Source organism: Catharus ustulatus, chromosome 16 (assembly GCF_009819885.2).
Source record: "Catharus ustulatus isolate bCatUst1 chromosome 16, bCatUst1.pri.v2, whole genome shotgun sequence".
NCBI classification, from domain to species: Eukaryota; Metazoa; Chordata; class Aves; order Passeriformes; family Turdidae; genus Catharus; species Catharus ustulatus.
This window is the reverse complement of record NC_046236.1, coordinates 12866808-12879239: the sequence shown is the minus strand read 5'-3', so window position 1 is coordinate 12879239 and position 12432 is coordinate 12866808. Positions and strand designations below refer to the sequence as shown.

At 42.4% G+C, this 12432-nt stretch overlaps 1 protein-coding gene across 4 annotated transcripts in view; it reads right to left on the bottom strand.

Annotated features, from left to right (window-relative positions):
- The window catches only part of SDK1 (sidekick cell adhesion molecule 1), a 388639-nt gene that overhangs the window by 78592 nt on the left and 297615 nt on the right, over positions 1–12432 (bottom strand). For all 4 annotated transcript variants that reach the window (XM_033074164.2, XM_033074168.2, XM_033074167.2 and 1 more), the window contains 3 exons: positions 7573–7682; positions 5052–5202; positions 2394–2631 (listed from right to left, as the gene is read on the bottom strand). In XM_033074164.2, coding sequence (XP_032930055.1) covers positions 2394–2631; positions 5052–5202; positions 7573–7682 — 499 coding nt within the window. The remainder of the gene's footprint in view (positions 1–2393; positions 2632–5051; positions 5203–7572; positions 7683–12432) is intronic.

Genomic DNA, 12432 nt, shown 5'->3' with positions numbered 1-12432 from the left:
TTATTTGCATTTTAACCCCATTTGACTGTGCATACAGGTTAATTCCAGAATCCCTGAAGTGCTTTCATACAGTTTGCTGCTAAGCCAGCACATCTTGTGTATTCTAAATCTAGGAAGATACAGCCAAAAGTCTGAGCCCTGACTTGCTCTGTGTGAGAAATCAGATGTCAGTATCAAAGAAAACACAAGGAAAAAACAAAATGAGTCCTTGCAGCATAGATCACAGCTTTGTGTTATTTTGATCCCAGGTTCTGTGTGCCTCCCACAATCAGTTTCAAGTCAACCTTCTCTTAATCCTGCCAGAGAAAATGGCAGATCCACGTGTAACCTCTGATCTTTAGATGCTGAGCAAGAGCTCTGCAATCCTAAGGTTTTATGAAATGACTTAATCTTAGAATTTACTACATTTCAAAAGAAGTGTTTGAAGAGCAGCAGAGAGGCGAAAGTGGAGGATGTGATATCTTTTTATTACGATACAGGACTGCTTTGTCTGGGTCGTGCTATCTCTAACTCCAGCACAAGCCTTCTTTAAAATACCTCTGGCAATCGTTTTCCAATTACTCCTTCCCAAAGAGCAACACTTCAGTGGAGGGGGATGACTTTGTTTAGTTTTCTCCCTGGCTAGTTCAAAGCAGAGTTATCTGAACCAGCAGACCAAACCCTGCCGTGCCTGGTTTCACTTCCCACCAAGGAACACCGTGTGGTACACAGGGCACAGACATGCACACATCAGGCATGCACAGGATTAAATCCCAAAACTTCTTTAATGAAGAAAAATCGCAAAGAAACCCCAGGAAAAAAATATCACCATTGAACCTTGCATAAATAAATGTCACAAACAGATTTATTATTAAAATTTTAAACCACACATGTCCCTCATTTTGTTACTAACTTGCAACATAACATTTCATTTCCCAGGTGCTTGTAGGGTAGGTCTGGAAGTAAGTTTTGGGGAAATCAACAGCTAGAGAGCAGCTTTTCAACATCTGCCTTCACTGTTCTCCTGAGCTAACAGTAATTTACTGTTGCCTGAGAGTGACAGCTTCCTTCTGATATTTGAAGTGTCTGTGCTTGCCTGGACAATTCAGCTCAACAATACAGCCCTGCTGCTCCAGGTCTGTGAGGAGGTTATGTCTACATAGCCTTGTACACACAATTTTGGAAGGCAGGCTTGAAAAAGTGCCATCAGAAGCTCAGGTAATTATTTTATTTCTCTCTATGTAATCAGCTCTCTAACGTGACTTGTGCCCTTTTACAATTATTTGGTGCCTGAAATGAAATTTCAGGTAACCACAGCTGTGAGAAAATGTGCCTCAGGCTAGAAACAGAGAGGGAAAAGGGGAGGATTAGGGGAAATGGGGTAGTGGGGAGGAAGAGGAGGCATGAGAGAGCATCTCAGCCAGAAAAGTCTCTATGCAAGCTTCTCCTTGTGCTTCCACACTGGGGCAGAAATAGGAAGAGGTTGTTCTGTTTGCTTTAAACAAAAAACCTGAAGGTTTGTGCATGAAAGCAAGGTGGGAACAAAAAATAAGAAATAATCCTTCAAAAGTCTGTATGTCTTTTTGCCTGCATTCTATCAAGATAGATTTTAAAAATTTCACTTCAGATTCAACAGCTCAGCAAGCAAAAAAACCCCACCAACAATCCACTGTCTTAGGTTGCAAAACAAGATGTGACCAAAAGTATGTATTCTATCACCATCTGTTAAAACCAGGTGGGGCAGTGTTCTTTATCTTTTCACAACCCATCCTTCCTCCAGGAGATATCTCCTGTTCATGGCCACTGAGTCCCAGTGTATGACTGATAAAATTCCATCATCCCATTGGGAGATGCTCCAGCCAGGGGGAGGAGCCAAGCCTTTCCTACCTAGATAAAAACTGAGATTTGGAACACCAAAGCAGCCTTTTCCCACTGGATTCCAGAGGAAAACCAGACCATTCTACATCACTGGACCTTTGGAGGAAAACTGCACCTTGTACAGGAGCACTGCTCCAGCTGAGCCACATCTGTCACTGCAGGAGGATGCAGCCACCATTTAATGGGACTGCTGCCAACACCCTGCCTGATGCGGTGTCATGTCAGCATTTTGGGTTTGCTCTTTGTAATTCTGTATTTCCATTTTAATTTCCCTAGTAAAGAACTGTTATTCCTAATTCCCATATCTTTGCCTGAGAGCCCCTTAATTTCAAAATTATAATAATTTGGAGGGAGGGAGTTTACATTCTCCATTTCAAACAGAGGCTCCTGCCTTTCTCAGCAGACACCTGTCCTCCAAACCAGGACACCCACCCAATATGGAAACACCAAGCTAAAAATTAAAACCTGAACAAAAGAGTAGAAAGTGGCGAATTTCCTGGGATTTCTGTGCCAGCAGATGTGACACTTGTCCTCACCTGATTCCCGTGTCCGACCCCGCACGGCCTCGCTCCAGGGCCCGGCCCCGATGGCGTTGAAGGCCTGGATCTGCAGCTCGTACTCCGTCCACTCCTGCAGCTCCTCCACCGTGCACTCCCGCGCCAGGCGGTCGGCGACGACCTTCAGCAGGGCTGGGGCTGGCGGCTCCCCGCGCCACACCCTGACCCTGTACCCCACCGACTCGGGGTTCCCGTTGTACTGCGTGTCAGGGAGGGGCTGCAGGGTGACAGCACAACACAACATTCCCGTCAGGACACGCAGCCCCACCGCTGCCTGAGCTCATGGGCTCTTGGAGTCTGAAAACAAAGCCTCTCTGAGCTCCTCAGACACAGATTAACAAGTTCTAGTGAGGGCTGAAATACATATTCCTAGATACCAGTGTAGAAAACAAGTCTTAAAAACAAATCTCCAAAAACATAGTTTTAGACATAATAAAAATATAGTAACAATATTGTTTACATTTTTGAGATAGAACAAGATAGACCATATGTGTAGTTTATACATAAACTGGCATGCTAAGAATCTAGAATTCTAATAGCTTAAGAAGAAATGGTTTGGGTTTGTGTTTTTAGCTTATTGGGTAATTTGTGTATAAGAATCTATGCACTGGGGAGAGACTCTTGCTCTGTCTTTATTCTCTCCTCACCACCATCATCACCCCAAGAAGAAGACAGGAGCTGCAGCAACATCAGCCCTCCTGGGGCCTCCACAGGAGCAGTTTCTACTTCTAATTGGGACTTAACTTCTATTTAGGGCTCTATACCAAAAACTCTCAGCATGAACTTTAACACTTGGGACGCTTTGCCTTTCGGGACTGAAGTGCCTTTACAATTAACAACTTTATAATGACCAGTAACTGCTTGTCTCTTTTAAAGAAAACACCAACCCAACAATGTGCAGCCCATAGCAAGACAAGAAATAATCAAGAAGTTGATTTTTCTGGTTTGTGCTTCGGGATCTCTACATTTCTGTGCTGCTTGGAATTTTTCTTCTCGTTTTTTACCTTAATTTTGAGGCAAGTAGGTTTGCTCACAAAACCAAGCCCTTTGCTGTGGGTGTATCAACAGAGATGATATGAATACAATATATTTCAGAGCTTTGTGATTAATTATGGAAATGAATGATAAATTGCTGAAGCATGTGACAAATTCATTTATCGTACAATTTTTACTTTTTTTTACTGACTCTCTGCCTACTCATTTATCAGCAGAGATTCATTCTAGTATTCTAACTCCCCAAGCAATTTCAGAGATTAAAATATGAAATAATTAGCCTAGTTCACGAAGTTTGGAGTTTTTTCTGCTGTAAAACTAACTACACGATGCCACGGATGGCTGAGATTCAGTTCTGATTCACTGGGAAAGCTGGATACCCATTAACATTTCACAGCTTAGAAGACTCTACCCCACAGGCATGCAGGGCTAGAAACATGACCCTCATTCTGCAGGAAGGGAGGAATCCCCAGCTCCCAGGGGAAAACAGATTCACCTGCAGGTCTTGAAATAAAAGAGATTAAACACTTTCAAATATTGATGTTATTAAGCATGAAAAGCATTTATCAGGTCATTTTTAGCTGTGGTTGTTGCTTCTCCTGAACCCTGCAGTTTGACTCGAGGAACACAGGCTTCCAGGCAGCACAACTTTAATGTTTTAAAGGTTCTTAAAACAACCTGGAGTCAATTTTGATGGAAGATATGTAGGTCTGGGTGCAGTACCAACATAGGCATGATATTCACACAGAGTAGTGTGAGGCGTCTCAAAGGAACTGCAATGGCTCTTCTGTGGGCAGTGAGGTGACACATTCAGGTTTCAGGTTTTGGTGTAGTGCAGTGCCTTGTTGGGAAACTGGAATTATTCCTTTCCAACAGGAGAAAAACCCTCTTGTTCCCAGCCTGATTTTGACTTCCAGCCATAATGAGCTTATGCATGGAAAAGCTAACATTTGGGCACAAGGAAACCTGTGCTTCATCAACTTCACACCACAGTAACCCTAGTGGAAAATTCTGCCTAACAGGGGTGAAGAAAAACCATTCTGGAGCAGGTTAATTGCCAAGTAAATCCCAATGTGGAAACTCTGCAGGTAACTGAGATGGGCAAAGGGGCACAGCGATGTCAGCAATTGCTGCATCTTCGCAATTAATCATTTATCTCTGCATTTTACTGCATAATTCCACAGTGTTTCAGCTAAATCTAATGTTCCCACAGGAGTGCCAGCCTCACTGCTGCTGCACCACAGCTCTGAGCACCACTGGATTCTGTCCATGGCTGGGGTGCACCTTTTGGGGTGCAGAATGGAGCAAACAGCCGAGCCCTGGAACATGGCAAATTGGCCTGAGTGCCCCATTCCTGCCCCGTGTGTTGACCCAGACTGTGGTCCTGGAGCTCCTCAAAGCCAAGCTTTTACACACAGACACATTCCCCCGATGCAGTGGCAGGAGCAGTGGCAGTAAGCAATTTATTTGATTAATAAGGCACTTAAGGCAAGGCTCAGATTTCCGACTAGTCTGGAAAAGGAAACGATTTGGCTGTTAGGAGGAGGAGGAGGAGGCGCTTTGGGAGGGCTGCCTGGCTCTGGGGGAGCAGCCCCACACCCATCCCCATTCCCCCTCCATCCCCACACCCCTGCAGGTGCTCACCACCCATCGCAGCCACAGGCTTGTCTCGCTGGCCGTGCGCACAGTGACGCTGCCGGGGGCCACATCTGGAGGAGCCTGCAGCGTCTGGATGACCCTCGAGGGTTGGCTCAGAGGGCTGGAGCCCACCACGTTCACCTGCCGCATCCTGAACCTGCAGCAAAGCGGGGAGAGAGGCTTGGGGCACGCTCCCCTGCTTCTCCAGGGTGGGAAAAGATGAATTAAGGGCTCCCTAAATGCTCCGCAAAGGTCGCCGCACGCAGCCCCCCCTTTGTATTCACTGCTGAATGCTTGATGGTAACTGCTTTCAGATCCTCTCAGGTATTTAAAAAATGAAAATGAGATTAGCTCGGGGTCTATTAGAAACTTAGGTATTTGTGTGAGAAATTTATGTTAATTATACCAAGCCTGATGAGCTTATGCTGGCAGTAAGTGATTTTCTCTGGCGATGCTTATACAATACATTCAGAAAGGTATTAAAATATCAAACTTCAGATAGTCTCATTCCCTGTCAATATAAAAAATACACTGGTGATAACATTTCCCCTCAATTACTCGTTGAAAGAGGCTGATTTATCCCCGTGCTGCATTTTCAGCCTTCCTGCACAAGAAAGATTAAGTTATTTAATATGGATATGCATCTTTAAAAAATACCCTGTCGGCTTGAAACCATCTCTTCTACAATAGAAATCCTTATTGGGTCACAAAAGATTTAGGGAAATCTTTTTTTACAAGGAGCATCACATAATTAAGATGTGCTCTGTATTTCAGATACCCTCACAAGCAAATAAAAGCACCCAGCATTTGCACTTAAAAACATGACCTGTTCATATTAAACACTTAATTTTTGGACCTAAAGACTGAGCTTGGGAAAAGGATGAGCCAGTCAACACAGCAGATTTTTTTACCTGCTCTGATCTCCATCCAAAGTGCACTGAAGAAAACACATAGAACAAATACAGTCCTGATTTCACTCTCTAGCACTGGTCCAAAATACAGGAAAGAAGAATGGTCTGTAAAGATGTGTCCTGATAATCAGCTCTCACCATGCTTTTCCTCAGTGGGCAATGACTGAAGCTGATCAGGGGACAACAAATCAATTTGGCAACAGCTTTCTAGGTTTCAAATATTTTTATGAAATTGCTCAACACTATAGCAAAACTGAAAAAGCTCCTATTGGTGCATGCAGAAGAGAAAAAAACCAGGCAAAATTCAAGGAGCTGCCTTGAAATGAAAAAAAAAAATCAAAGGGGAACTGGATGTGAGAAAGATTATAGCATAAGTAGGATCACTCCAGAATTTAATGAATGCAAAAGACAAATGAGATGTAAGAATAAAATAAACCAAAAAGTTTAACAATCACCCCAAATTTCTCATATTCTTCATTATTTGCTATCCCAAAGATGTTTCTCCATGCACCTCCCTGGGTGTGCAAGTTTCCCTTATTCTTCACAGACAGTGAACCTTGAACTGTGGTACAAACTGCATTTCCTGCTCCCCTCTGCCTTTTCAGCTTTTAGGATCCCTCTTTAAGAGGAGAGCAAAATCCTCTTAACCTGAAGATAATTTTCCTAAACCTCTGCACCAGAAATGTCTGCTTAAGTTCAAAAAAAATTTCAAAGACCTTTTAGTAAAACGTTTAGCTCTGGAAGATGAGGTTTAAAACACTTCAGTGGAGAGTTAGTGAGAAATTCAATATGTTCCTAGGTTTGTGACCAAGGGAGGAAAATTACATGCCAGCACTGAGTCCATTGTAAATTATATGAGCTCTCCTTGGTTGCACCTACTCCTGGCTTACAACAGCACATGGATTAGTTAATAGCCCCTTCAGCCAGCACAAAATGGACAAGTTTCTAGAGGGCTGATTTAACACTTGCCACTGGATTTCCTTTCCACCAGCCTCTACATTAGCAAGCTGAATCTGAAAGTATTTTTAATTAGGGTTGAGTACCTCAAATTCTCCAGTCTTGTCTATACCACGGCATTGCTGGGATTGGATTGATTTAAAAATCAATCTCATTTAACTGGGGTGCACCCACAATGCAGAGTCACCTCAATCAGTTTAGGCATCGCTTATATCTATTAAACTTAACTTGGTAAATTCCTATAAACAAAGGTTTCATCTAACTGATGTTACCAAATTAAGTTAAATCAATAAAGCGATGTTTAAGCTGATGCAAATATGTGATTACAGGTTTGCACCAGTTTAAGTACGATTGATTTGTCACTGGCTGCTGTTCCACTGGTGCTCTCTTCAGGGAGGGAAGTCACAGGACAGCAGTTACTTGTAAAAGCATCTCACTGAGCACCTGAATTTCCTTAGTGTTATCAACTGGATTTTCTGTGAATTACAATTAACAATATCAGATTAGTAATTTTAAGTACAACCTATGAAAACAGCAAAGCTTTTCCCTTTTGTTCAGATTATAAACCCCAGCCAGATGTTTCTGATTAGGAAAGCTGTTCCATGCTGCTATTTACTCATTTTTTTTCAATGTTGCAGATAATTACCTGCTGTTCTTACCTGTAATGGGTGTAAGGAGTGAGGTTTGGTACCTCCAGCATCTGAGCATCAGGTTCATTCTCCACCTCATGAAGAGTCACCCATTCTTCTTCATCACCCAGCACACCAACCTGTACAAAGGAAAGGTAAGAAGGAATACAAAGTAGATTTAATATATATATGTAAATACAAATACAAATAAATATATTTATTTATATTTATATATTTTACAATGTGTGTCATCACAGCAGTGGAAGCACAAATGCTGTTTAACACATTTTCCAGTTAATACTAATTTTTATATGACTAGTTATTTGTACAGAGAAAACCCAGCTAAGTTAGCCAAGTCTCCTTGTACCTGATGGGATTTCACTGGATCCTGTGATAAGATCCATTCCAGAAAAAAACACCATGAGAGCAATAATACCCTGTTCAATCTTCCTGCCACAATACAAAAGTATCAAGTAGTAATATAAGAGAATGAAAAATAGCCTTGATAATAACTCGCAGGAACTGATGCATACTAAGTAAGTCTCAATGGAGGCAAAATGCCATGGAAATAAAGACAGAGAAACAAGAACAAAGTCAAAGAACAAAAGAGTTTTAACCTCATCTGCTGCTCTGCACTTGGACCAGACTTTTCCATGAGCCACCCTTCGTATTAATTAATCACAACATGTTGCCCAACACGGGCCCTGAGCCACGGCAGTGTTAGAAGGGACTAAACACTGATGAGAATTGAGCATTGCTTTCCATGCAGCTTTCTGGAGATTAAATGAAGAGGAATCTTAAAAGGAAGCCAACAGAGAATGAGGGAGAGGCCAGAGCCTGACCTGGAGGATGCAGCAGGAGTGGGCAGGGCTGTGCCTGGGAGCCATGGGAGTGTGGAGAGGGGGAGAAGAGAAGGGGTGGATGGCTGGGATTCACTTTGGAGATTTGCAGAGGAGCTCAGGCAAGGCCCCTGGAATAATTCCCCAGCACTGAGCACGTTCCTCTGGTGTTCCAACCCTGCCACAAAGGCTGGGTGTAGCCCAGTACCTCGCCCTGGTATCCCCAGCCAGGGGCTGAAGGGTGACAGAGGGTACCTGGGCACCTCTTCCTTCAGTGTCTATTCACAGATTTAACATCCACAAAGACCCCTTAGCCCTTTTCAACCTACTGACACTATCTACTCCCACAGGCTGCTGTGGCAACACATTCCAGAAGCTCACAACCCACTGTGTAAAGAGCTATTTCCTTTAATCTTTTTTAAAAAGATCCCTTGCAAGTTCTGTGTGTGAGTTACAGCCACAGATGCTGTCAAACACTCAACAGGCACCACAGCCCCAAGTATCTCACATACCACGAGTACTTCAAATAGAAAATTAGGTTTCATTCACTCTTTTCTTTTTTTTTTTTTTCCCTTCAGGAGAAGCAGCCTGATTTATTTATAGATGCTTTAGTTCTTCGCTCACCCAGGACTTGATGTGCTGCATATTTATGTTTGTGCATGAAGAAATGACACAAAGAAAATTAGGCCAGAGAAATAAGTTCTGCATTGCACTGTGGAAAGAAGCCTCTCTGATCTTGCCAGCAGAACACTGAGTCCATGGAGGATGTGGCTGAGCAGGTCTTGATGGGCCTTTCAGACTTTTTGGGGACCAAGGCCACTGTCACACACTAAACAATATATAAAATAGATGGTAGTGAAAATTATGGACCTTTAAAAATTCCCAGTCCTAACCAAGCTCCATAAATTGTAGTGAAGCCCATGGATGTGGAAGATGAAGGGAAACAGGTGGAGACAGATCTGCACAGTAAAACAGAACATCCCTAAAGTAAACCTGGAGAACAAAGAGTTGATAAAGAGATTTAAAAGATAAAAAAGCCCTACACAAACAAAGAAAGGACAAGAGGGTTGATTTCTGTTGAGGAAACAGAGAACACTTTTTATTAAATGAGTTTTCTATTAATACTGTAGGAAGTCTATAGTAAATGCTTATTTTTGCAAATCTTGCACTTAACAGCATCGGCTCCAAGTGCTGCAGTAATTATATAGCAACAATCCACAATGCTCTGGAGGCTGCAAATAATCTCCAGTGGTGACTAAGTTGTCTTTTTTCTATTTTAAAAACAGTAAGAGCTTTTAAAAATATTTATTGCCTAACCAAATAAGGAGAAAAAAAAAAAAAAAGGCCCACAGGTTGCAATTGCTGTGCAGAGCAGGCAGGTCATTAATACACATTAAGGACCACATGGCCCAGCAGGGCTGACATTGACTCAGTGAGACATTTTCTGGTGGGCTGCAAAGGTGGAAATATTAAGGATCTTGCAGTAGCTCCATGTTGCCCAGAAGAAGTTTCATTTATTTATTTTTTATATATATATATGTATTCTCAGAAGCGAGCCTTAGAAGAGAACCTTCAGTGATAGACTTTGTATTTCTAACTTCTCCCAAAATCTATAGCAGATTCCAAGTTTCAGGCTGTGGAAGGAAAAGGAAATTATTTTTGCTGAAACACTCTGATGTCAGATCAGAGGAAACGTATCAGTTTCAAGAATCAGAGTACAAAGGGATTCCCATGGGGCAGAAAGAACCACGGGCAGTGGTTGGGATGAAAGAGTCCTTTGAGGGGCAGGAGAGCCCACTCTGAGCTGCTCTGCAGAACATCAAGTGAAGTTAAAGGCTTCTTTCTTGTAGCTGTTTTCTTGGATAACAGTGTATGCACACTTCAGAGCAGGATGGTGTTTGTTGACAGATCACACGCTCGTGGGTGCTTTGTTTTGGGAGGCAGATGAGGCACCAACTGCTTTTCTGTTACCATCAGCATAAAAACTCCTCGAGGAACACACTCTGCACCCTCCCAGCTCCCTGTGCCCAGGGACCCCAGGACTGCCACAATGAAAACACCTCTGTCCCCTGAGACACTTCACATGCTCAATAACCACCAGCCATCACTGCTCAGCACACGTTCACTGCCATCCCCCAGCTGCTCCCAAGGCAATACGTGCAATAAAAGGGCATATTCCTTTATTATTGCAGAAATGAGACACTGTAAAACAATATTGGGAGTGATGTCAGAGCCTTTTACTTCCCCATGCATTAGTTTCTCCATTTCTTAAAAGGAAAATGTTACATATTTTATAAAATGACTCAACGTTTTCTGATGCATGAATAAAGTTGCAGAATTCTGACTTTAAAAAGAAAACACACAAAAAAATTAAAATCTGGCATGAAAAAATAATGTTCATAAGATAGCAATGCCTCCAAAACTTCAGTTAGGAAGTACTAACTGCAGGAAAGGAAAACACAGTGTTTCTGTACATTACAGAGGGACCCTGTGTCCTGCTATAGTTCAAGATGTGTCAGAGTTTTCGTTTTAGAGGTCCATAACTCACACATTTGAAATCGCTTTGGGAGAAATTCGGTTCAGGGGATGTCAGCCCGGGTGCAATTTTTTTCCTCACTAAATCCTTACATCGATTCAGCCATTTTTGATTTAGAGATTGTCAAGGGCATAAAACTGTCAGAGTTTCAGACACTTTATTTACCAGCCCCGAAGTGAAAACGACACCCAGAGAATCACCTGGTGCAAAGGATGAATCCTATCTGGGTCACTGATTCACCCACAAAACCACACAAATTCATGGGTGAAGCTGCAACCTCTTTCCCAACTCACAGCTTTAGAAGGCATCACAGAGATTATACTTTAAAGGTTTTACCACTTTGAAACTCTGCTCCTGCTCACCATGACATTCATACAAAAATCTCTCTAAAAACAGCAGAAAGGCTTTAAGCAAAACCTCTCTGTAATAGCCCAAACACTCATGGGTCCAGGAAATGTGATGCCTCTTCAGAAACAGCTTTCAGCCATTCTGCAGGTCTTGTGCTGCCTGCAAATGATGTTAATCACCAGAAAAACACACCTGACTGGGCAGAAGTTATCCCAGATTCTGTAATCAGGTTATGGTGTGGACTGAGCACCCATCAAGGCACAGCCAGGATGGGTTGGAAATGGGTGATCCTCAAGATCCTTTCCAACCATTCCATTAGCAATTGATACACATTTTTCCTGACAAAACACCAGGAAAAATCCAACACAAGAAAAACAAGAAACTGGATTGCAACTGCCAGAGAGTGCAAACATGAAACTACATGAACACCATCAGGGATTTATAGTCATTCTTGGTGAAAATTGCCAAAAAAAAGGGCTGCAATATTTGCTCTAACTGCATCTGAGAGGACAGGATGGCTGGAAGGATTTACTGAAATTCTTTGTGGAGGAACAAGTTATCTGTGAGTGGCAATGCCACAAGGCAGGGGGACTGCTGGTGCCTCTGAACAAGTGTCAGTGGAACCTTTATATTACCTTTGAGCCTCTTCCCTTTAGATTATACTCCATGTAATAGAGAAAAAAAGTTAGAAGTATTTTTTAAACAGCATTGGTACATTTTTGTAGCTCTCTGTTTGGAAATCCAGTTTCCTCTAGTACTGAGTCTAGATAAAAAGGATGGAAAAGAAACAATCTAGTGATTTTTTTCAAAATCCCTTCAAAAGTACAGACTGTACCTTCACTAGAAACACAGAAATGGGATTTTTAACGCTTTATATTTCAGTATCTACCAACACTGAACTCTTAAAGACTTGATCTCTTCTCGTGTTCATTGACATAATTGAGAATTAGTTCCACAGTGGCTCCCATGAATTTACACCCAGGCACAAAAAGCAGAAGCCAAGGCCAGATGCACAAAATTTCACGTCAGCTGGAATTCCCAGCTGTGTTTCTCATCCAAATTGTTCATGAAGTATCAGACTCCAAAAATGGCTCTCAGCCAAACTGGAGCACTTGGAACATTTTCTAGACCTGCCCTCACCAAGGAAGCTTTCTGCCAAATAAAGGA